This window comes from Trachurus trachurus (assembly GCF_905171665.1).
Source record: "Trachurus trachurus genome assembly, chromosome: 13".
NCBI lineage: Eukaryota > Metazoa > Chordata > Actinopteri > Carangiformes > Carangidae > Trachurus > Trachurus trachurus.
The window spans coordinates 17197081-17219605 of record NC_139892.1 but is presented as its reverse complement, the minus strand read 5'-3'; the positions used below and the strand labels follow the sequence as shown (position 1 = coordinate 17219605).

Sequence of the window (22525 nt, the reverse complement as noted above, 5' to 3'; positions counted from 1 at the left end):
ACTGCACACAATTTTAACCCTCACTTTGCCATTCTTCCCAATCTGATGAGCTAAAGCAACAGACTAACATGGAGGAAGGATGCACAGCCAGTGGCCGTGGACTAAAGAGGATCTCCTATTCCTACATGTTTAGACATTATATGCATACCCAAAATATTAATACCACTCAATAAGTGGTAAACATGTAAAGTAAATATGTAGCTGGAAACAAATTGGCAGGTGGAAATGTGTCTATCCAAAGGTTGTGAGAAAAATGTTTTTTGTAATCCATACAAAATCCCAAAATAATATGGTGTTTTATAAGTCACAATGAGTTGAACTATTGTCCAATTTAGCCAAGCTAAGATAGTCAGTGGCTCACATTAGCTGCATATTAATTGTTTAGCAGATCATCCCAAAGGCTATGTGTGCGTGTGTGTGTGTGTGTGTGTGAATGACTGAGAAGTGGCGATGTTGTCACAGTGGGATAAAGATTGCTCTTGCTGAGTCACAGCTTACATAAAACAAAAATACACAGTAATCTCTTGGTAAATTATAAACACACAAGTGCGCACACACACACAGTCATAAGTGGTGTTGAAAAAAACATGATAGCAAGATTGATTGTAACAAGCTGATAGGCTGTAGTTGTTTTCTCACACTGCATGTATGATTATCCAACGTTTTATGGCTTTGGGGTCTGCACGGTGAGACTTTAAAAAACACGCACGCACTTCAACAGTAAAGGAGTGGTGAGCTCCGAGGACCACAATACATCCTGTGGATTAGAAGGTGCTATCTCACTTGAACTAGGAAGCACTTTGCCCTGAACATTGGAGAGAGCCGAGGTAAGATTGCAGCCGCCTGCTGTCAAGATGTTCAGCCCAAAAACGAATTATCTTTATCTTATATTGCACATATTATACTGTGTAGTGAGTAAACACTGTGTAAAAAAAAAAAAAAGAAAGAAAGAAAGATTATAGTAAGTGTTGATGCTAGTCCATGATTTACAATGTAATGCTGGATGACAGATTATTACTGAGATGCTGTGGGATTCATTTTTAATAAGTACAACATCAACATATGACAATGATGAATACACAAATGCTATCACTTTAAAAATCCCTCTCTCGTTATAGTTAGACTTGCAAGAAATGGGGGTTTACTGCCATTGTATTATTTATTCTATTTTCAGCTTTTTGTAGCTCGCAGATGTTTGAATTATGCAGTTCTATCCACATTACTGTGAACAGACTGGGACCAAGTTTGTTAATGATAATGTTGGTTATGTGTAGCTCTTTGCCAGTAGAGTAAATAATCTACTGTAAATTGCAATGCAGCCCAGGGGAACAGATGTCTATGGAGGACTTTGAATACTGTTTCAGAGATAGATTTTTTTTTCTTCCCCCAGCTGTACACTGCACAGATCTGCACTTTTTAATGCTAGTCCTTAACAAAATTAACAGGTGACAAACCGCCTCTTGGGCTGACATGAACTTTTATGGATACGTCTCAAAGTGAGCAGTCAAAGTAAAATGATACGGTGGCAGGAGTGGAAGCTATTTTTAGGCACTTAACACATAAGCGACATGGAAGAAGAGAGAGGCTGAAGGGTTTGAGCTGTGTGAATGGCCGCATGTCTTTCTCAGTGTTATTGTCTTGGTGTTATATTGCATGTTCACAGGCGCTTTTCCGCGTTTCTCTATGATGTGCAGCTGATTGCAAACACACATGGGGGCATGCACAGGTTTGGCTCTCTGTCTCTCTTTCTCTGCCCTCGCTTGCTCTTCACAGCACATTAAACACAATGGCTATAAGCTCCTCATTCACCCAAATAGACACAACCCCCCCCCCTACACACACACTCATACAGACATTCACCTTGTTTTTGTCTCCAAGAGTACATTGGAGTGAAGCCTAATTGCTTGAGTGATATGATGGGTGCCTTTGCATATACTACATCTGGCTTGTCAAACAGTTCTCTAGACTCTCTGTTTTCTCTTTTTCAAAGTTTTGTTCCCTTCCTCCTTCGTCTTTGTTTACTCAGGTTAGTACCTTCTCTCAACTTCAGAAAGCTTTCCGCAGTCCAAGGTTACTGCAAGGAAAAAGGCGTTTGTGTGTGTGTGTGTGTGTGTGTGTGTGTGTGTGTGTGTGTGTGTGTGTGTGTGTGTGTGTGTGTGTGTGTGTGTGTGTGTGTGTGTGTCAGATCTGCGTTTCCTCCATTTTGAGTCTTTTGTGCATGCGTGTGAGAGTGTGTATGTGTGTCCTGCCAATGGGCCTCATTAAGCTGGGAAGGTTTTGAGACCTCTGAGACCTTGCCTTTAGTAAACTTTGTGTCATTAATGGGTGTTAATGATGTTGGCCCTTGTAATCACTTTGTGTGTTTCCGTGTACGTGTGCGCTTGTTTGTGTGTGTTAGATGGGGAAAAGGAGGTTCTCGGGTTTGGAGGTGGCCCTCATGGTCATGTTCGCGCTGATGTCTGTGGCAGCCATCGCTTTTATAATCCTGTTTGCCACTGGAGAACCTGGACTCATTAAAGAGGGTAGGTAAACATAGTGAAATGGCTAATGCAAGTGCACAATTTGAGACATCAGTTCACAAAACAGTCTTTATAATAAGTCTCTTTAATAAGCCATGCCAAGGCGAGTGGAGTTTGGTAACCTTGAATGCTGATTGAAGGCAACAGTTATGAAATCAAAACAGGACAAGTTTTTGATGAATTAAATACAAATTACAAAAACTACACAAAACCTTTAATAGGACAGTGTCAACATGCATTTGTTTTATGCCTTGATTACACATGTTAAGGTTAAAGGGATAGTTCACCCAAAATTCAAATTTCATTATTTACATTTCATTATCTACTCACCCTCATGTCGACTAAGGGCTGGGAGAAGTTTCAGAGTCCTCCGTGCCTTCTCTGAGTTACAGTGGAGCTCAGCGCATCACTGCATGTCCATATGACGGTTGCGAACGGAGCTCACTTTTCTTAGTCCAAAAAGACACACCAAAAAACATCCAAATACCTCCATAGTGCTCGTCTGTAATGTCCCTCTTGTACTGAAGCCCCAACATGAGAAACTGTTCCGAAAAAAATTAAATAAGTCTATGTTTTAAGCTTGTTTGTGGCGGAAGCTCCCAGTGGTGCTCTGCCGGAATCTCGCGCGATTTGCGGAGCCGTGAACTGGGTCAATGCAAATCTCGCGAGATTTGGACGGACCAGGAAGAGCAATGCTGGGAGCTTCCGCTACAAACAAGCTTAAAACATATACTTATTTACTTCAATACAAGAGGGACATTACAGACGAGCACTATGGAAGTATTTGGATGTTTTTTGGTGTGTCTTTTTGGACGAAGAAAAGTGAGCTCCGTTCGCAACCCTCATATGGACATGCAGTGCTGCGCTGAGCCCCACTGTAACTCAGAGAAGGCACGAAGGACTCTGAAACTTCTCCCAGCCCTTAGTCGACATGAGGGTGAGTAGATAATGAGTGAAATTTGAATTTTGGGTGAACTATCCCTTTAACTATGTTTTTTTAAGACATTAATTTTAAGGATCCTTTCACTTCACAAAATGTGTCTAGCAATCAGCAAACAGTCATCAGAGTCGCCACTATAGTATACACAAACCTGAACCTATACACAATAGGGCTGTCAGAACGAACTTCGCTATTCGAATACAATTCGAATGTTAGTCAAAATGAGAACATTCGATGGTGGAAACTGACGTTCGAATGTTTTTAATGAGGCAAATTAACGTGGTGCGTCGCGACGTTCAGAGTAGTAGGCTACACATGTTGATAAAACAACATGCAGTTATTGTTGTGCACAAGGTAAAGCTGCAGCTTCAAATATACAAGCAGAGTTTTTTTAAATTGCCCGTTCATTCGGCTGCCACGGTGCGCGTATGCGTCCCCACTCTACACACACACCTTTTTTTTTTTAATTGATCGATCCGCGGACCACTTGTGTGCTGATCACGGATCAGCTGTGATCTGTTGCACCACAAGTTACTCTGTGCCCTAACCCCGCAGCCCCCGCGAGGAGGGGGGGGGGGGGGGCGCCCCTGCCTGTGAAGCCGGGTTTCCACCGAATCAACGATCCTTCTTTTCTTTTCTTTTTTTACCACAACATATGGTTCACGTCAAGATAACTTATGTATTTTTCCATAGTTCTCTTTGTTTAACACTTAAAGACTTTTGGTTAAGTAACCATGGACAGCTCCTATGCAGGTTCGTTCTGCTGTGTCGTTGTCGCCACCGTCATCGCTGCGCCCCCCCCCCTATAATGAGATTAAAAAAATTAAAAAAAAAACATAAAAAATTCGAATATTAGTCGAATATTTAACATAAGATGGGTTAGAAATTCGAACCTGATTTCGGGGGAAGATTGACAGCCCTAATACACAAAAATGAAATCTATCCCAGCGTTTAAGTATCATAGGTTAACAAGTAACTACATGTTATAGAAAGTTTTAGGAAAAGAGTGCTACAGTAGCATTCTGTGATGCTGCCACTAGTAGCTAGCCAGTGAATAGTGCTGGTGTAAAGGCTAGCTGCCAGCCTACTTGAATACAGAGATGTTACGTCTGTGGTGGCTTTAGAGTTGTTGGAGTAAATAAAACCAATTTATAAGGGAAATTAGAAAAAATAAACACCTTTTATGGGTTGATCCTAGCTTAAAGCATGAATAGCCATAATCCAACTTGTTCTCCCTGAAACTAGGTCAAACACAAAATCAAGCTTTTCTCTGGGAAAAGAAAAAAAACTAATGAAAAGATACTAACACCACATAATATTACATACTTTACTGTTGCTCATTAGCAGACAACTAACACATTTCAGCCATAGTTCAAGAGAACGGGCACTGTGTTATTTTGAACGTGGCAACATGTCTAATGATAGAGTAATTGGTAAAGTTAATCTGTTTACTGCCCTCAAGGGTTATGAATCTTCAAATGATGGTCTGAATACTTAATCATTGAATTACAGGGGTTTTCACTTTGATTTTTTCTTTTGGTACTTGAGTGAAGTAAACATTTCATCTTTTGGCAGAGGTTTTTGCTCCTCAGTGTCCCAACATTGCCCTGGCTGAGAGAGTAGACTGTTTCCCCGATGCTGGAGCCTCCAAGGTATCAATTACTTTCAGTTCCAAAAATGCAAAGTCATGTTTGTGGAGATGTGCTTTTCCGAAGTCTTTGAAGAGAATTGGTGATCAGAAGGGGCTGGAAATTCACCAAGACTTAAAAAATAATAATAATAATAATATGACACAATGACAATAATGGTGACGTAAAAGCTGATAATAATAATTAACCATCCCTCTTCGACAGCAAAAATGTGAAAAACGTGGATGTTGCTGGGGGCCACTGGATGAGAGAAATGTTCCTTGGTGTTTCTTCTCAACCAACCATGGATACACAGTGGAATCAGTAGAGGAGTCGGATCCTTTTGGTAAATCCCCATTTCCCTTCTCTCTCCACCCTGCTTTTGCACTCAAGCGATCACTGACTGCTGAAAATATTTGGCTCTCTATTTAGTTTATTTTCCAATTCTAACTGCTCTACATTCCTTTGGTCTGTCTGTCTTCTACACGTCATTTTTCCATTGCCACTCACTTTGCCTAAGGCATAGTTTTTCTGTGAAATATAACATGGATGGCATATCAGAAAACATGATTGACTTTGGAGTATGCAGGGTGTTCTATTTTCTGCTTGATTTCACTGCCTTATGTGAACTCAAATTAGTGTATAAAAGCAACAAAAACATTTGACATTTTTTAAGGTCTAAAATACAATATCCACATTGTTGGGGGAAAAGAAACATAAATACACCCTGACACATGAAAAACACGCATTTCTCTTTGGCCTGCTAGAGTTGAGTTGCTTGATGTCATACAATAATACTTTAAACAATACATAAAATTGAACGCACTCCTCCTCATACCAGTTAAACTGTCTTCAAATATTTTTACATGCATTCTGCCGTGGTATTGCTCAAGGCTACTATGCAAATTACTCACAATTACCTCAGAGACAACTGAGGACTCAAAGCTGTGTAAGCATATTGCACCCTTTGATCACACTGGTAAATGGATAACCTGGGAATACATCGGTGTTTGAATGGATTCCCATCTCAGTTTACCTGATGAATTTTATGTAGAGCGCTCAAACTAGGGACTGTTGCAGTTTGCTTTTTATCGGTGCAGTTCAATCATCATTGTTGGGACTATATTAAATATTTCATTTTCACTCATGTTGAATAACTACCTCTGTGGGCACATGGCTCATTCAACAATTTTGGATACCAATGAGGTGCATTGTGATGAAGTAGACAATTCACATGTAAAGCCTGTTGCAGTAATGCAAAAATGTATAAGGGATGTCTATTTAAGTAATAAATGGAACAGTTCAGAGGAAGTGAGGTACGCCCAGGTTATGGCAGTTAAATGCACCCAGTCATGAAATAGCCCTTCAGGTAATTTCCTGTAAATCCACAACATAACCTATATGGTTATTAGCCTTATGTTTTAATATGTTGCATGTTAGCCTGCAGGATGCTCAATATCAGTCTTTAAAATACTGAACTATTCCTTAAAACCCAAAAAATAAAACTGCATTGGGTTAAGTTGCGTACATGTAATGTATTTCTTTAAATAAATGTTGTTGTTTTTTTCTCCATGTTTTAACCTCTCCTGTCATCATGTGTTTGCAGTAATGAAAGCCAAGCTGAAGAGAATGGCATCTCCATCTTTATTTGGGGCTGATATACAAGAGCTGTCACTTCACGCCGAAATGCAGTCAAACAATCGCCTCCGATTTAAGGTGAACACCAACATGACACCATATCTCTCTGTCCTCTCTCTCGCACACACATTTTCGCTTACATTCACACAAACACACACATTTTGACAGCGGCAGAGAAAATTGTGAGATAAATCCAGTCTACTCAAATTATTTTCAAAAGCAGTTTTTATCAAAGCGTGTTTAACTCAAATGCTGTGCAGAACAAAAGAGGACGGAAATAGTCGTGTTCGCACTTTGTTGTGTATATCGCTGTAAGATATGAGGCCACATTCACAGCGCCTGTATGTTGTGTTTCCTTACCCTCAGATCTATGATGCCCACAAGGAGAGGTTCGAGGTCCCCCATGAGCATGTCAGCAGTCGCAGCAATGACCGATCCAGCCCCATCGGCAACACACTTGAGATCACAAAGAAACCCTTTGGCCTCACTGTGCGCAGGAAGGAGAACAAAAAAGTCCTGTGAGTGCTCACCGTGTGTGTGTGCATGCTCATTACACATCTGTTGTGTTAGATGGCGGGGGAGTTTGTTTGTGAACAGTAAAGCAAATGCAAAAGACAGCAGGCTATGTATACTGTGTATATTTACACAAAATTGCATTATGTGCATTCAAGCATGGATGCTTACTGTACAGTATACTGTGATATATTGCATATACTATAGACTGTATGCATAGTATATACTATGGCTATAAGTGGATGTGGGACATCCCTTAGCTGAAACATTAGTTGTAGCTGTAGGTTGTTATGGTGAAGCTGATGCTGGCATTATGTTGACAGTAGATGTGAATGCAATTTTGATAGTGATATAAGTTCCATATCATGTAGGCCTGCAGTATAGCTGTTTGAGATTGTATGTGTTTTCTCATTGTGTGCTTCTCAGGGTTATCACCGCCATCTTATTGAATTGAGAAATGATGGTCATCAGTAGATTAATATTGATTCTTTGCATCTCATTTGATGCAGTAATGTGGTCTGTGCAGCTTATATTCCTAGTGTCATGCATTATTTCCACGTAATGATGTGTGACACCTTCCCGTGTTCCATAGTTTTCCACAGAGGCAAGTAATTATGTCAAAATCAATCTTAGGAACACTTGACGAGTCCTGGGTGACACTGGACATCAATTACTCCTCACAGTTGCTCAGACGCTTTCTGTTAAACACCATTAGGCATTAAGCCATGATTATCATTAATAGTATATTAAATATAGGACAGGTTAATGCACAAAAATCAGTGTTTCAATTACTACCAGGATGTGATGACTTTAAAAACGGATGTGTTTTCACCATAGACTGTAAAAAGAATGGACGTAGCGTCCGTGACGTCACCCATTGGTTTTGGGGAGTCGTTTTTGTGACTCAAATATGGCGGCCTGAACAGCGCCATGTTGGATTGGCCGGCCGAGAACCCGCCCACTGGCCTCGAAGCAGCTGTCCACGGAGCTGCTCGGACCTGTCACTCAACGTTTCCGCGCCCTAATTGGCCAGAATCTTAACCTAATAACAGTAAAACGGTAGAGTTAAAAAAACTATCGATTGAGACAAAAAAAACGTTCTGACACCAGGCTTTTAACATGTTTATTGAGGATGTAAAATCGGCGATTTTAACATGGGGGTCTATGGGGAATGCTCCCTTCTGACACCAGCCCCCAGAGGAAGCCGGGGGGATTGCAGTTTTTTGAACGCGGAAGTGAGCTTCACTTCTCAGACCCACAACTGCCCCCTTGGTTTTCACACATAAATGGCCTGTTGTGAATTAGAGTTGTTTACCATTTATGTTGTATAGCAAATTTTCCTGCAAGATTTATTGTTACATTGATGACACTTTAAATTTAAAAATGTTTCATCCAGTCATGGCCATTATTGTCTTTCTTTTCCATGTATTCTAATTCCATTATCTCAGCATGTGTCCTTACTGCAGAGCAACAGTGGTTGATATATCACATGACAACCTTTGGCATGTGTCACTCAGGGGTGTGTGAAGCAGGATTGTTGTCTTTCTCAACAGCCACGTGACCTTCAAGCAGAAGCAGTGAAATTACTCTGAAGATTAGCTCTTGAAGATTAGTGGCTATTTAGTAATCAAATTGCTCCAGCTTTCCACCACTTGATATGTGAATCACTATTATCACTCATTTGTGGCATATTCAGGTGATGGGTCAAACACAAGGTTTTTTAGAGCCTCTTTTTTGTTAAGAATACACTTCAATCATTTAAAAAGGAGACTTTTTATTTTCTGCATTATACTCACAATAATGAAAGGGCAGCCACGGGGCAATGCCTCTGATCCCACTTTTGTGGCCATGCCATAGTCTCCCAGTCGCAAGAATACAATGACAACCCACTCAACCAAATTAAAAAGCAAAATTTTTATATTTTTGTAAAATGTTCCCTATTTAGGTGGAATAAAATGTATCTTTGAGTTAGAGAAAAATAAATTATAAATACGTTGTTTTGGTGAAAAAATACTTTACTCCTCCTATACTCTATGGTCTTTGAATTTATGTGGGCTAGCAATAGTGCATTTATTGTTTTATGGTTCACATAAATACTTCATAATATTCTGATAATCACACAAGCAGCACATGACTGACCATAAAAAACAGAGCAAAGCGGTCAATAACAAGGATTATATTTACTTTCCATGCCATAAAAAAATTTCACTAAGGCATCATTAAAAATGTTATTATATATCAATGTCCCCAAGATCAAACTTTTCACTGATAGCGCGAGTGAGTGCGTTCATAACTCATAATCATTCTGCTCTTTAACCTGTCAGGCGAGTGTGTAGGCGTTTATCACCATAAAAAGCTGCTTGTAAACAGACACAATAACTGAAAACAGTGATTGCGAGCGACAGTATGAAGTTAAGCAATGCCATGTGATTAAAGGCAAATGGAAACAGTGCAAAATGACAGTGCAGAAAAGTGCACAAATAACAAGGTTTCTGCTTGAAAACTTTAAAGTAAAAGTAAAAGTTATCTTGCATGGCACTATCACACACGTACACTCTATAGAGTTCTCAGTGGGCCGGGCTGGCCCGACTCAATGTGAAGTAACAGCTCTGTGACATATTGAGCGACATATTAATCGCACGACACAACAAATCGATAATGAAATTCATTTGCCAATGCTTTTAACATTCAAATTGTATCGATGCGTTGTTGCAGCCCTAATATACATTGCAGCTAAAACCTTTACTTGTGTATGTTGTCTCCTGTCTTTCTTTACAGCTAGGTATAGTAGACTCAGTATTTCAACCACCAGTATATGTCTTGTTTTGAGGGCTGGAGAAATGCTACCCAGAGGGCTTATTAGAGCTTGATGGCATGGTCTGTCTTCTCCCCGGCTTTTCTTTCTACAACTCTACTCCTCCACACATCCTTGTCTCATTCCCACTCCCACACTCTTCCTCACTCTCACTTTCTCTCCTCTTTGTCTTTCACACGTCTCTCTCACCTGCTCTCTCTCAAGCACATCTTTTTGCTCTGTGTCTCACATCAAGCTACATTCTCACATCTCCCCAACCCCCCTCCCCCTCCCTCCCCCTTTAGCTTTGACACTACAATGGCTCCGCTGGTGTTTGCAGACCAGTACCTACAGCTGTCTGCTAAGCTTCCATCCCATAACATTTATGGCCTGGGGGAGCATGTGCACCAAAAGTTTCGTCATGACATGAACTGGAGGACTTGGCCCATCTTCACCAGAGACGCCTTCCCTAACGGGGTGAGGAATACAAACACTTTTTAATGCCACTGATTTCAATAGTATGCATACATGTATGAATATAGTCATGTACACTGTTTATTATGTCAGTCCCGGTAATGCTTCCCCCCCTTGGTTATTGTCAATAAATAAAGAAATGTTGTACCAGGCAGATTGTGTGCTCAAAGGCTTACAATTGGCCCTTCGCTAAGCCCCACCCACCTGTTACTGTTGCTATGTCGGTCAAGCTTTCACTCCCAGCCATGCTCCTGGCATAAGAAATATAGAGTTTTCAGCAATATTGGCATGAAATATCACCAAATTTCTGGATAAACTGTTCAGAGATATCAGAGAGAAGCAGTCACGAAGATCATTCATAGTTTTCAGTGACGTGACTCACACAGGAGGATAAAACATCCAACATTTAACGACATGACTGGACTCGTAGAACATCTGTTAATTTTCCCATCCAACGAAGACTTAGGTCATCTCACTGACCATGAAAGATATGTTGTCAAACTGCAAGTTTTCGGGCGATTGTGAACCATATACAGCTCTCGCTGCTGCTCATAAAACGTACAGTTCGTAGTGAATCGGTCTACATTAGGACAATAAACTAATCTAAAATAAAACACCCCAACCCAACACCACATAAGCCCTACAACAACCTAGGGATACGTTATTAAAGCAAAGGTGAGCAGCATTAATAGATAGCCTGGGTTGCTATGGAGAACGAGGGATTGGTGCGGTTTAGTCACTGCATTAACGTCTAATGACACAAATCTTCAGGTCTTGGGCTTAGAGAAGGAGAAAAATTCAGCGTCACCCTCTAAACTTTTGGAATATCGGGTGTCGGACTTGTCCTGTCACACACTGCTTCTGCATTATGTTTTCTGCCGAAAGCTTGTCTGGCCTCTTGTGCATAGTTACGGACAGTAGCCGTTTGCGGGAGAGGCTTAACATCAGGTCAATTAGGTCTACCTACTGTGTGTGTGTGTGTGTGTGTGTGTGTGTGTGTGTGTGTGTGTGTGTGTGTGTGTGTGTGTGTGTGTGTGTGTGTGTGTGTGTGTGTGTGTGTGTGTGTGTGTGTGTGTGTGTGCGTGTACACATGTTGTGTAAGGTATGTTTACATGAGCTCCCTAGTCTCTACATGTGTATTTTCTTTCCCAAAGGGCTTATAATTGAATGTCTTGTAAGCTGATTAGGCTGTGAAGTCACCCCCTCAGCTTCAATAAGTCTCCCACTTCCCTCTTGTGACTCAAACCTCTTCTCCATATTCCTTCATCCCCCTCGTCTCTCCTGCCTCCCCTGCAGGGAACACATAACCTCTATGGACACTATCCATTCTTCCTGTGTTTAGAAGATGAGAGCGGAAAGTCATTTGGTGTCTTCCTCATGAACAGCAATGCTATGGGTGAGGATAAATAAAAGAAAAACACACTTAAACACATGCATGCAAGGACACACACAACACTGTCTTTGGAAAGCGTGACAAAGACATGAAAGCTTATTTAAAAAAGGAAGCAGTCACAGTCAGTTACATATGAGAGGGTTAGGCATATGATTAAAAGAAAAAGCATAGGAATATAATACACATATGCGTATTATTCATACACATGCCCCTGAAACATTGGGAAATTAAATCCTTCAACAAATGCTTTTTTTGCCTCTAATGGATCATATTGACCAGTTGGTGTTTAAGTTTATGGATGCATGTGATAAAATTCTCAAAAAAGAGGTTTCACTGAATGCCAACTGGATGAGGGGGCATTTTATTTATTAATAACAATAATGTCAGAGTTAAGCTGACGGCATGTCAACCTTTTGTATCCCTTGTCCAGAGATGACTCTGCAGCCTGCTCCAGCTGTGACCTACAGGACAATTGGAGGAGTCCTTGACTTCTACATTCTCTTTGGAGACACACCAGAACAAGTGGTTCAAGAGTTCCTTGAGGTGAGTGGTGATTTTTTTCTTTTTCTTTTTTTTAAATGTAAAAAATATATATATATGCCGTAGAGGTTTTTTCTGTGCAAAAGTGGCTTATGAGTTGTCTTGGCACATCCCATGCATTAACAATATGTCCAATCATCCTTTTCCAGCTCATTGGCAGGCCCGTCATCCCTCCCTACTGGTCCCTGGGTTTCCAGCTCTCTCGGTGGGACTACGGTAGCCTGAGTGAGGTCAAGAAAACAGTGGAGAGGAACCGTGCTGTGGAGCTCCCATATGTAAGCTCCTGTCTTTGTGCTTTCTTGAGTTCTCTTAAAACCGTTTATTTCTTTTTTATGTTGTATCCTCATGCAGCCATTTGTGACATTTGGACCCATCACTTCTATTTCTGATCTATTGTAGTGTGATTTGGTCCTCATGTTCTAGTGATGAAATGCAGAACAACCGCTCACAGATCTTTATATTACAGCACCACCCCGTGATATGTAAAATTTTATGTGCATAAATGCTATCACGTGTTCTTTCACACTCACTGTTTAACATTGGATGATCTAACCTCCATATGAGTGCGATCAGCTGAGACAGAGCACAATGGATGTGGCGCTGATCAGCTGTTGCAGCACAGATGTGTTTATTACTAGTCACGCCCCCGCGAGCGTTGTAATCTTACCGGTTAACAGTAAATAATCGGGTAATGAGAGCATCGGTTATCGGTCAGAAAAAAAATATATGTACTGTGTGCTGTGTTTATTATCCCAATAAAAATGCACAATTAACCCATATAAAACTAAGGTGGGGAGGCAATATCTCCTATCATACAAGCTTACCAGTACGGGACCGCGTGACAGCCAACACAAGTATCAGAAACAGGAGATCATTATCCATCAATTACAATCTGGGAAATGAAAACAAGTCATGGTTTTCTCAATACTGTTTGCCATTTGTATTTCAGTCATTGATTTTCTTTGCAGTACGCAAATTGGGGACAAAAATGGAGGGAGGTTTTTGAATGTGAATGTGACCTCAGACATCAAACACAGAGGTATTAAGGAAGTTTCAGGAATGTCCTTTCTTCAGGCTAAATATGCATTTTTAAGACCAACAGCCTGTGTAGTACAAGGTGTGTGTGTGTACTTAAGCTGATCTGATCTGATCTTTTTTGGGAGGGGGTTGGGATCAATGCTTCACCTTGTGCGCCCTTGTTAAATTTGAACCACTCATGCACTAGGTTCCAGAGGCAAGAGCCTTAACCGCTACACTATCGGTGGAGACGTGATATGAAGGTTGAAGCAGGAGTTCGACAGGCAGTCAGAGTGATAGGGGTGGCCTTTAGCTTAGACGGGGTAATCCAGCTTTCTGTCAAATAATGGAGAGTCTGCTGGGCACTATAGGTTCAATCCTGGGACCACTATTTTTCAAGCGTCACTGAATGTTAGCGCTGATCAAAGATCAATCGACCGAGTTCCTTTCATTATCTCATTCATCCTGATCTGAATGCTAAAACTACTCCAACGCTTCTTCCTTTCTGAGACACTTGAGAAATACCAGTTGTGGTTGACATTTTCTTGGGAATGAGCCTTGCTGCTTATCTTCAGTTAGGCATGCCGTCAGTGACCGTAAAGATTCCCTTCCATGCAGGGCAGTGATAGTTGATGTACTTTTTACTTGTTAATTACAATGGTAAGGTAATCGAAAGTAATCAAAATCTTTATATGTCCCTATAAAACACTTCAACTGTATCAGCCCAGCAATGACAGCACCAATTAAGGACTGTGTTTGAACTCTGTCTTATCTAAAGATCAAATACAAACAAATTTCCAACGCATCTCAATATTTCACTCTGATAATCTCCAATCTTTCTTTCATATCCAAAGACATTAAGATGCAGCTGCTTCCTCTCCTGCTATACTCAGGGACATATTTGATAACCATTAGATAGACCACAGAGGGCATTATCACATTCTCCCTAATATGTCTGGAGCTGATTACCATTAGAGGAAGAATCTGGCAGAGCCTTCCAAACCATCTGCTCTATCGATATGAAGTAGATTTTGGCAGACAACAAACAGGCAGAGAGCAAGCATGAAGTCACACCCTGGCAAAAGAGATTTAAAAAAATGTGTTAACACTCCCATTGTCCTCCCAAGGTTTAGTAGCACATTAGCCAAGTCACATTATGGTCTCCAAAAGTCCAGCAAAGCATGGGTGCAGAAAAAGCGAGCAGTTAAAATGGGTTGTCTGTGAGGCTCACAATGTAAATTCTGACCATTGGGATTTTTTTTTGTCATTCTGAGATGAAGAATATGCAGAGTTAGGAGCATGCATTCAAGTCATAATGAAGATGCTCAAATTTGAGTGGATGTGTCCAAGTTATGCTGAGAAGCAGAAGCATAAGTGGGTACGTTTAAGAGGTATTAAGAGTCATTTTGAATTTATTACCCTCATGCAAGATGCAAATGGGATTTTAATACATGGAAGCCGTGCCAGCATTTTAGCATCTGCAATTAAGCTTTGAATATCTAATGAGATCTAACCTATTTCAAGTAACTCAATAAGTTAACATAGTATAATCCCAAAGAGGATCTCCAAACAAGACTGGGAAAAATAAACTTTTGATAGAATTTAAATTCTTTAGTTCACTTTGTGATGTATTACTGTAAACGTACATGAGGTGCCCATGCAGACAGCATGTTCTTCTCTCCATGCAGGAGATTCAGTACACCGACATAGACTACATGGAGGATAAGAAAGATTTCACCTATGACAAAGTCCTGTTCAGTGAGCTGCCTCAGTTTGCCGACTACCTCCACGAGAAGGGGCAGAGATACATCCTGATCCTGGTAAGAACCATCGTATTGTGAACAGTTATTTCAGGTATTACATTGATCCTTTCCTCCAAGAGCAAGTAAAGGATGGAACGCAAAACCAATGTCAATGTTATCTCCATCATGTTAGCAAATTAGCCAGCTAGCCCTGGTCCAGCTCAAAACTTTCCAATAGCAGCAGTGAGTTTCAAAGAAAACTCTTTAAAAAGTAGAGTTCAACTTTTAACACTCCTGGGCTTCTGTAAAACAGCTGTATACGTTGGATTTGGGGGTCTGGTGGTTTTCCTGTATTCTGGGCCAAATGTTAGTCAGTTATGCCAAATAATGCCTTGCATGTGACATAAAACGCATGATGTTGTGACATTGTGATATGTATCCCCTTGTTCCCAGGATCCTGCAGTAGCTACCAGTAAGAGGGTAGGGAACACACCATACGAATCCTATGACCGTGGGAATACGAAGAATGCCTGGGTCACTGAATCAGATGGGAAAACTCCTTTGTTAGGAGAGGTGAGTTGTATTTGGGTGTAAGTGAGAACTGAGGCGTGAATACAGAGGAAGCAATCCACTTAGTCACCTTTAATTAGGTTCATCTCCATTCAAGCAAAGATTTCCCTCCTCCAGATGGTAATGCCCCTTTTACACCGAGCTTTCATCCTACGCATGTCCAGTGTTCTGTATCGTGTGAAAATGGCTTGTCGCAGTCCTACATGGGTCAAGTGTAATGTTGCAAAGCACAGGTCACCCACAGGTGTTAACAGGAGGGTGATAGTGTATCACTATAGATTCATACATTGTAAAGCGCAAAAAAGTGTACAGAGAGCTTGTTGATCCACTTTGTCAAACACTTTACATCAAACACAGTTTTAATTAGCTTTGGCATGACTGTGGCCAGACACACTCATGCAGGAACTACCGGTAATGAATTGATGGGGATTTTAAACCATACAGTACAGCATATGGATTTTACTCTGAATAATGGTTAAAAAAAAACATATTCAGTCAGATAACAGTCCCTTAGTAATACTCTTACATCAGATTGGTTCTAAGAATATAATTTGGGTTTATAGAGAGTGTAAAATAAGAAAAACAAAATGGATCATACTAGACACTGGTACTGGAAAAATCTTCACTATGTTAAGGTAGCCTAACACTTTTATTATTGCACAACTACTCCCAACAATATCCGTGCTTGGCAAATTTTAATATGGCCTCATTTAAGTTATGATTAAGGTTAGGGTTAGGGTAAGGTTATTTGTAATTTTTTTAACAGCAGTGTGCAGGCACTCTATAGAACATACATTCATAAATCCATGTTTCTATTCCACTCTATATATCAGTTGTAAATGCCTGTGCAAGTGTTTTAATGATTTTTCTTTTTTTTGATGCATGCTTAGCCCCAAGCACCAATTCAGTATTGTACTGTTGCAATGGTACAAGGTCAAAGGCAAGCTAGTCTGTGAAATTGACATTCAAGACAAAGACTCCTGTGGAATGTGCAGCATAGAACCTCCGAGACTCAAAAATCAAACTGCGACGAGGGTCGGCCACATCCTTGGCCACTGAGTGTTTGAACCTTTGCATTATGCAATTCATCATGCAACAAAAGCATAAATACTGTATGTGCATTTGCTGTGTGTATCTGCATGTGTATGTATGACTAGTAATACTCCCTAATGGAGGTTCAAAGATTCCAGCATGTTATTTTTTTTATCCTTCTGCCCAAAGAGGATGGGTTTAAAAAAAAAAAAAAAAAAAGCTCCCCCCCGCTGAGAGGGTTGGAGGTGGGGGGTAAAAGTCTGTTGCTGCCATGCTTTTATAGTGATGCTTTTGATTACACACGCGATTAGGTCCAGTCCCTCCGCTAATCGCCTCTTCATGCCGTTTATAACAGGTCAAACATATGCATTGATTCTGCATTAGTGTTTAATCTTAAAAAATGTTCTGCATCACCACATCACAGATTAGGTATGCAAGTGCGTGTGTGTATGTGTGTGAGAGAGAAATATGGAGAGCTAGAGAGAGAAAGGGTGGATCTATGTGTATCCATTTCTCTTGATGAGAAGCTATTCTTGGTTGTTTATGGTTTATGTCTGTGCACGCATGTGTGTGATTTTAATTGATTCTAGTTTATTTCCATATGAATGTATGTGTCCCGGTTATGAAAACATTGGGGTCTCTTTCGAAACGACCTTTGCAGTAGCTGTGTCAGTGATAAAGGAGATGCAGCGACAGGCCGGTATTTATTCTGCTTTTAAGATAGCTAATTGCTTGCAAAGATAAGGATAAAAGCTTTTTCTGCTGCTGGCCCATATGTTTCCGTGTGCTGGTAGAATCATAGCAGGCCCTCACTTACACGGACGAACATTTTTGTTCGCAGCACATAGGCAAAAATGGATGGGAGTACAAAAAAACAAGTCGATGTAGGTTTAAAGGTAGAGATGACAGACAGAAACACGGGCTAAGAAAAAGGCAGGTGCAGGCAGACAGACAGACACAAATAATAGATTAGAGGGAAATGTACAGGGAGACAGACTGACTGTCTTTCTGAGTGGTGGAGTGACAGGGTGGTACACAGGGAGTCAGCTGTGGTGAGAGACAGACAGAGGCAGATTATCGGGTAAACACAAAAAAGAGACAGACAAGACGGGAGGTAGAAAGACACTTTGAAGAGGAGGCGGGCGGAGGGACAGATAGAGACAGGTAGGAGAGCGTTATAGACAGTCAGGTAATGGCATAGATAGGCAGCCTGATGGAGAGAAGAGCATAAAAACAGACCAACAGACATAAAGATAGAGTGAGATATGCAGCTACAAATGCAGACAGATTTGTAGGAAGTGTTTACTGGTGTGTTGATGTCAGTAAGCAGTTTGGAACAGCAGAGAAACAAAAATCTGGAGTTAAAGAAAGGAAGAATAGATTGTGAAGGGGAAAAAAGGAAAATGCAAGGTACTATCAATAAGCTGTGACCTTGGAGTTCTGACCAGCTGCCAAAAACATCTGCCTATAAATCTGCGTGCGCATCAATGTGTGAGTGTGTGAGTGTGTGAGTGTGTGTGTGTGGGTGGGTGGGTGAGCGCATGCGAATGTGCACGAGCGTGATTCATGTCTGTGCTACAAACTGGGTTGTAAAGTTATTGGCAGTGGAAGTAAAGGTAAAAGATAGCTACAGTGGTGCAACCTTGAGATTTAATATCTACTGTGCTCTAAAGAGAAGGGTTCACACTCTCACACTCGCTCACATGCACACGTACACACAAAATCTCTCCCTTTCTCTGTGGATTAATCATTTTTCTCAATACATGTCATTAAGGACGACTTCTAACACACAGTCACGTCTAGAGATTTCTATTGCATTATCGATTTCTCCTCTCCTCTGTTCTCTTCCTCGTCTCTCTATCCCCTCTCTCCCTCTCTCTCTCACAGTCTCTGATCAATCCCGCCCCCTCCCTTTTTTCATCTCCCTGCTGTTCTCTTTTCTTTGTCATTTCCACATCTCTAAGCTGTTTCTCTGACATTTCCATAGGCCTGGGTTTTTTGGGGGGGTTTTTTGTTGTTGTTTTTTTTTCCTGTAGAGCTCACTACGCCCACACCATCCCAGCTGATCATGCCCCATCATGTTGTTTACATGTACTTAGTTGGGTAAACATAAAGGCTCACATGATGCTTCAAAAAAAAAAAAAGGATGAAGAGAATTCATTATGCTTTGTCAAAACAAAACCTGAAGTGAACACCTTCAGCAGGGAAGCTCTCACACACACTGATGCCAAAACTAATGTTCTCTCAAAGTTTTATTCCCAAACTGTTTTTAATGTGCTTGTAAACAATCTGCATCTCATATTCTCATCTTTTCAGGTGTGGCCAGGAGAGACAGTGTTTCCAGACTACACTAGCCAGGGCTGCATCGACTGGTGGGTTGATGAGTATGAGAGATTCTCCAGGGAGATCAAACATGATGCCCTCTGGATTGTAAGTCAATTTTAGATAAATAAAATGAAGGTGTGCATTTTCTGATTAGGTGTTTGCTAACTAAAAATTCTGAAATTCACATTATTCAGGAGCCAGTTGCAGACTTATACCAGGGCAAGCAAGCATGATTTTTTTTATTTTTGTAATTTTCAGTGGCAATTATTTTAATGTGGGTTAGACACTGAGGTTGACACAAAAACAGGCAGAGATTCATTTTGTACAGCTAATTATTCCTTCACTGAAAATCTGTATTTGACTCCCTGATTACTCAGTCTGTTTACTGCAATACATATAATTCCCCATCTAACTTTAAACACCCGAGTCAACCCAGGTCATTTTAATAATGTTTATCAGGAAAAAAGTAAAACGCTGAAATGTAAATAAATGTTTAACACTTTGATGTAGGAAATTATCGATTCACTGCACACAATAATTGTGATTATGAGTAAACAACATCATGAGTCTAAACTTATAATTGTACCTTTGATGCACATGCAGGACATGAATGAGGTGGCTAATTTCAAGAAAGGATCGAATAAGGGCTGCGCCGATAACAACCTCAACTACCCTCCCTACACTCCAAGTAAGACATTACAGTATTTGTTTTATGTTCTGAGGCATAATCATACTTTATCCAGGGGTGTCAAACTCATTTTAGTTCAGTGGCCACATTCAGCGCAACCGGTAAAATAAGAGCATAATAACCTATAAATAACTCTAAGAACTATAAACATTTATTTTTGTTTTAGTGCAAACACGTACATTAAGATATTTAGAGTTAATTATTTATGCTTTGACAAAAACATGAACAAACAAATTTCCTGAGAAAAACACGTGCAGTTTCGACGATATTATGCCTCTTCTGTCTTTCACACTTTGTAAATTCATCCCGCGGGCCGGATTGGACCCTCTGGCGGGCCGGTTTTGGCCCACGGGCCGCATGTTTGACACCCCTGCTCTATACGGTCTTCTTCAATAGGTATGTTCCTTTAGATACATGTTTGAGTATTGTTGTAGCGTTGTCAGTTTGTCCTTGTGTACAAAATTGCCATAAATCTACTGTTCCTAAGAGTCTCAACATAGGACTTCAAGGTTACTGCAATACAAAGACATAGAGGGTGTCACAGGTTTGCAGCGTGTAGCCCAAATGCTGAGCACAAGTTGATAAATTAGCCAGAATAGCTCATAACCTATGAGCTATTCAAGGGTCACCACAGTGACCCTTGACTAGCTGTAACCCCGTGTAGCTCCCCCTACCGGCGCGATAGTTACAGTGCACTCCCACTAGCTGTAACCCAGTCTAGCTCCCCCTACCTGTGCAATAGCCTCATTACACCCAAGAACATCCCAGTGAGGGTGACAACTAGACCATATCGATCACACGTTCTGTTTGCTAATTATAGTAATTCATTTAACTTAATTCCAATCAGTTCTTCTTCCTGTATTATAACTCACCCATCAACTACCATCCCTCCAGTTCCCAGCTTTGCTGAGCCATTAGATAGCAACTCAGTCCCTGAGCCTCCTATGGTCAACAATCTACAGCATCTTTCTACTCCTGAAGATTTTAGAAATAGACATGGACTTGGTTTCTTACACTTTAATGCCAGGAGCCTTGTTCCTAAAATGGATATATTCAAAATTTGGTTTTTGACTGCCAAACCTGATATAGTAATTGTCTCTGAATCCTGGCTTAAACCAGCTGTTCCTGACAATGTTATTTATATCACCGGTTACAATATTTTCCGAACTGACCGAAAAGGCAGGGCTGGTGGTGTTCTCATGTATGTTTCTGAGCATTTACAGGGATCTTTGCTACATTCCATATCGATCCCTAGACAGTTTGAATTTCTGGCAGTAGAAATATTAGTGGCTAAATCACCTATCACTGTAATTGGTTGTTACCGACCACCCTCAGCGTCCACTGATTGTATCTCCAACCTATCTGATCTCCTTTCCAAATATTTGTCCCATGAGTTGATCCTAATGGGTGATTTGAATTTAGACTGGCTGAGTGAGAAATCCTCAAATTTAAAGCAGTCCTGTGACTCACTAAATCTCACTCAGCTTATTGACACTCCCACTAGAATTAACCCAGTTAATCCCGATAAAGGCACTCTTATTGATATCATTCTGACTAATGTGCCCCATAAATATATGTCTAAAGGTGTTTTTCCAAATGACATCAGCGATCACTGCTGCATTGCATGTGTTAGAAATACCAAATTACCAAAAACAAAGAGTAAAATCATCATCAAGCGCTCTTTTAAGCACTTCTCTGAGCAAGCTTTCCTCCACGATTTAGCCTTGGTGAACTGGCAACAGTTATTATTAATTCCTTCAGTTGACGATGCTGTGACCTTTTTCCACCATAATTTCATCTCAGTTATTAACAAACATGCCCCTCTCAAAAAACATAGAATAAAAGATAGGCATAATCCTTGGTTCACCAGAGAGTTGGCAGAACTGCTCCTTGAGCGAGATAAGCAATGGTCCCTAGCTAGAAAGAACAACTCTATACAAGATTGGCAACGATTTCGTGAAATTAGAAATAAATGCACTGCCCTTATTAGAAGATGTAAAGCCAGCTATTACCTGTCTTTAACCACAGACACCTTAAACGACCATTCTAAGTTTTGGAAAACCATCAAGGGGCTACAAAATAAGACAGCAGCTAGCTTCCCACAAAAATTAAAGCTAAACAATACTTTCACTAGCGATAAAAATGAAATGTCCAATCTATTTAATGATCACTTCAAAAATGCTGGCCATATCTTTGATTCTTCTCAGTTTATTCATAGTGCATTTGCTCCTTCTGAATCTGTAGAATCAGTGGATGTGCCCGTCTCAAACTCTGGCTTTCACCTTACCCCTTTCTCAGCATCTGAAGTCCTGCACGCTTTACAAACGTTAGATCTTAAGAAATCTGCAGGGCCAGATGGTCTTGATCCATCTCTTCTCAAATCAGCAGCCCCAATCATAGCAAAAACTGTAACTTATATTTTTAATTTATCCATCTCCACGCAGGCATTTCCAGTTTTATGGAAGCAAGCTTTTGTCATGCCCTTGCTGAAATCAGGTGATTCCTCAGATTTAAATAATTATAGACCCATTTCTAATCTCTCAACCCTTGCAAAATTATTCGAGTCCTTGGTGTCCACCCAACTCCATCAGCTACTGGAGTCCAATAACATACTCAACCCTTCACAGTCTGGGTTCAGACCAGGACATAGTACAATCACTGCCACTCTTAAAGTCCTGGATGAAGTACAATCAGCCCTTGATAGCAAGAAAG

The 22525-nt window shown here is 40.6% G+C and overlaps 1 protein-coding gene across 1 annotated transcript in view; it reads left to right on the top strand.

The window, feature by feature from the left end:
- The first annotated feature begins 1563 nt into the window (after window positions 1-1563).
- Window positions 1564-22525, top strand: part of si (sucrase-isomaltase) — a 79249-nt gene continuing 58287 nt past the window's right edge. The window contains exons 1-14 of the mRNA XM_083984672.1: window positions 1564-1592; window positions 2399-2522; window positions 5035-5111; window positions 5313-5433; window positions 6694-6803; window positions 7092-7243; window positions 10338-10509; window positions 11803-11902; window positions 12330-12442; window positions 12589-12714; window positions 15145-15276; window positions 15652-15771; window positions 19117-19230; window positions 19729-19813. Coding sequence (XP_083840798.1) covers window positions 2399-2522; window positions 5035-5111; window positions 5313-5433; window positions 6694-6803; window positions 7092-7243; window positions 10338-10509; window positions 11803-11902; window positions 12330-12442; window positions 12589-12714; window positions 15145-15276; window positions 15652-15771; window positions 19117-19230; window positions 19729-19813 — 1546 coding nt within the window. The 5' untranslated portion in view covers window positions 1564-1592. The remainder of the gene's footprint in view (window positions 1593-2398; window positions 2523-5034; window positions 5112-5312; window positions 5434-6693; window positions 6804-7091; window positions 7244-10337; window positions 10510-11802; window positions 11903-12329; window positions 12443-12588; window positions 12715-15144; window positions 15277-15651; window positions 15772-19116; window positions 19231-19728; window positions 19814-22525) is intronic.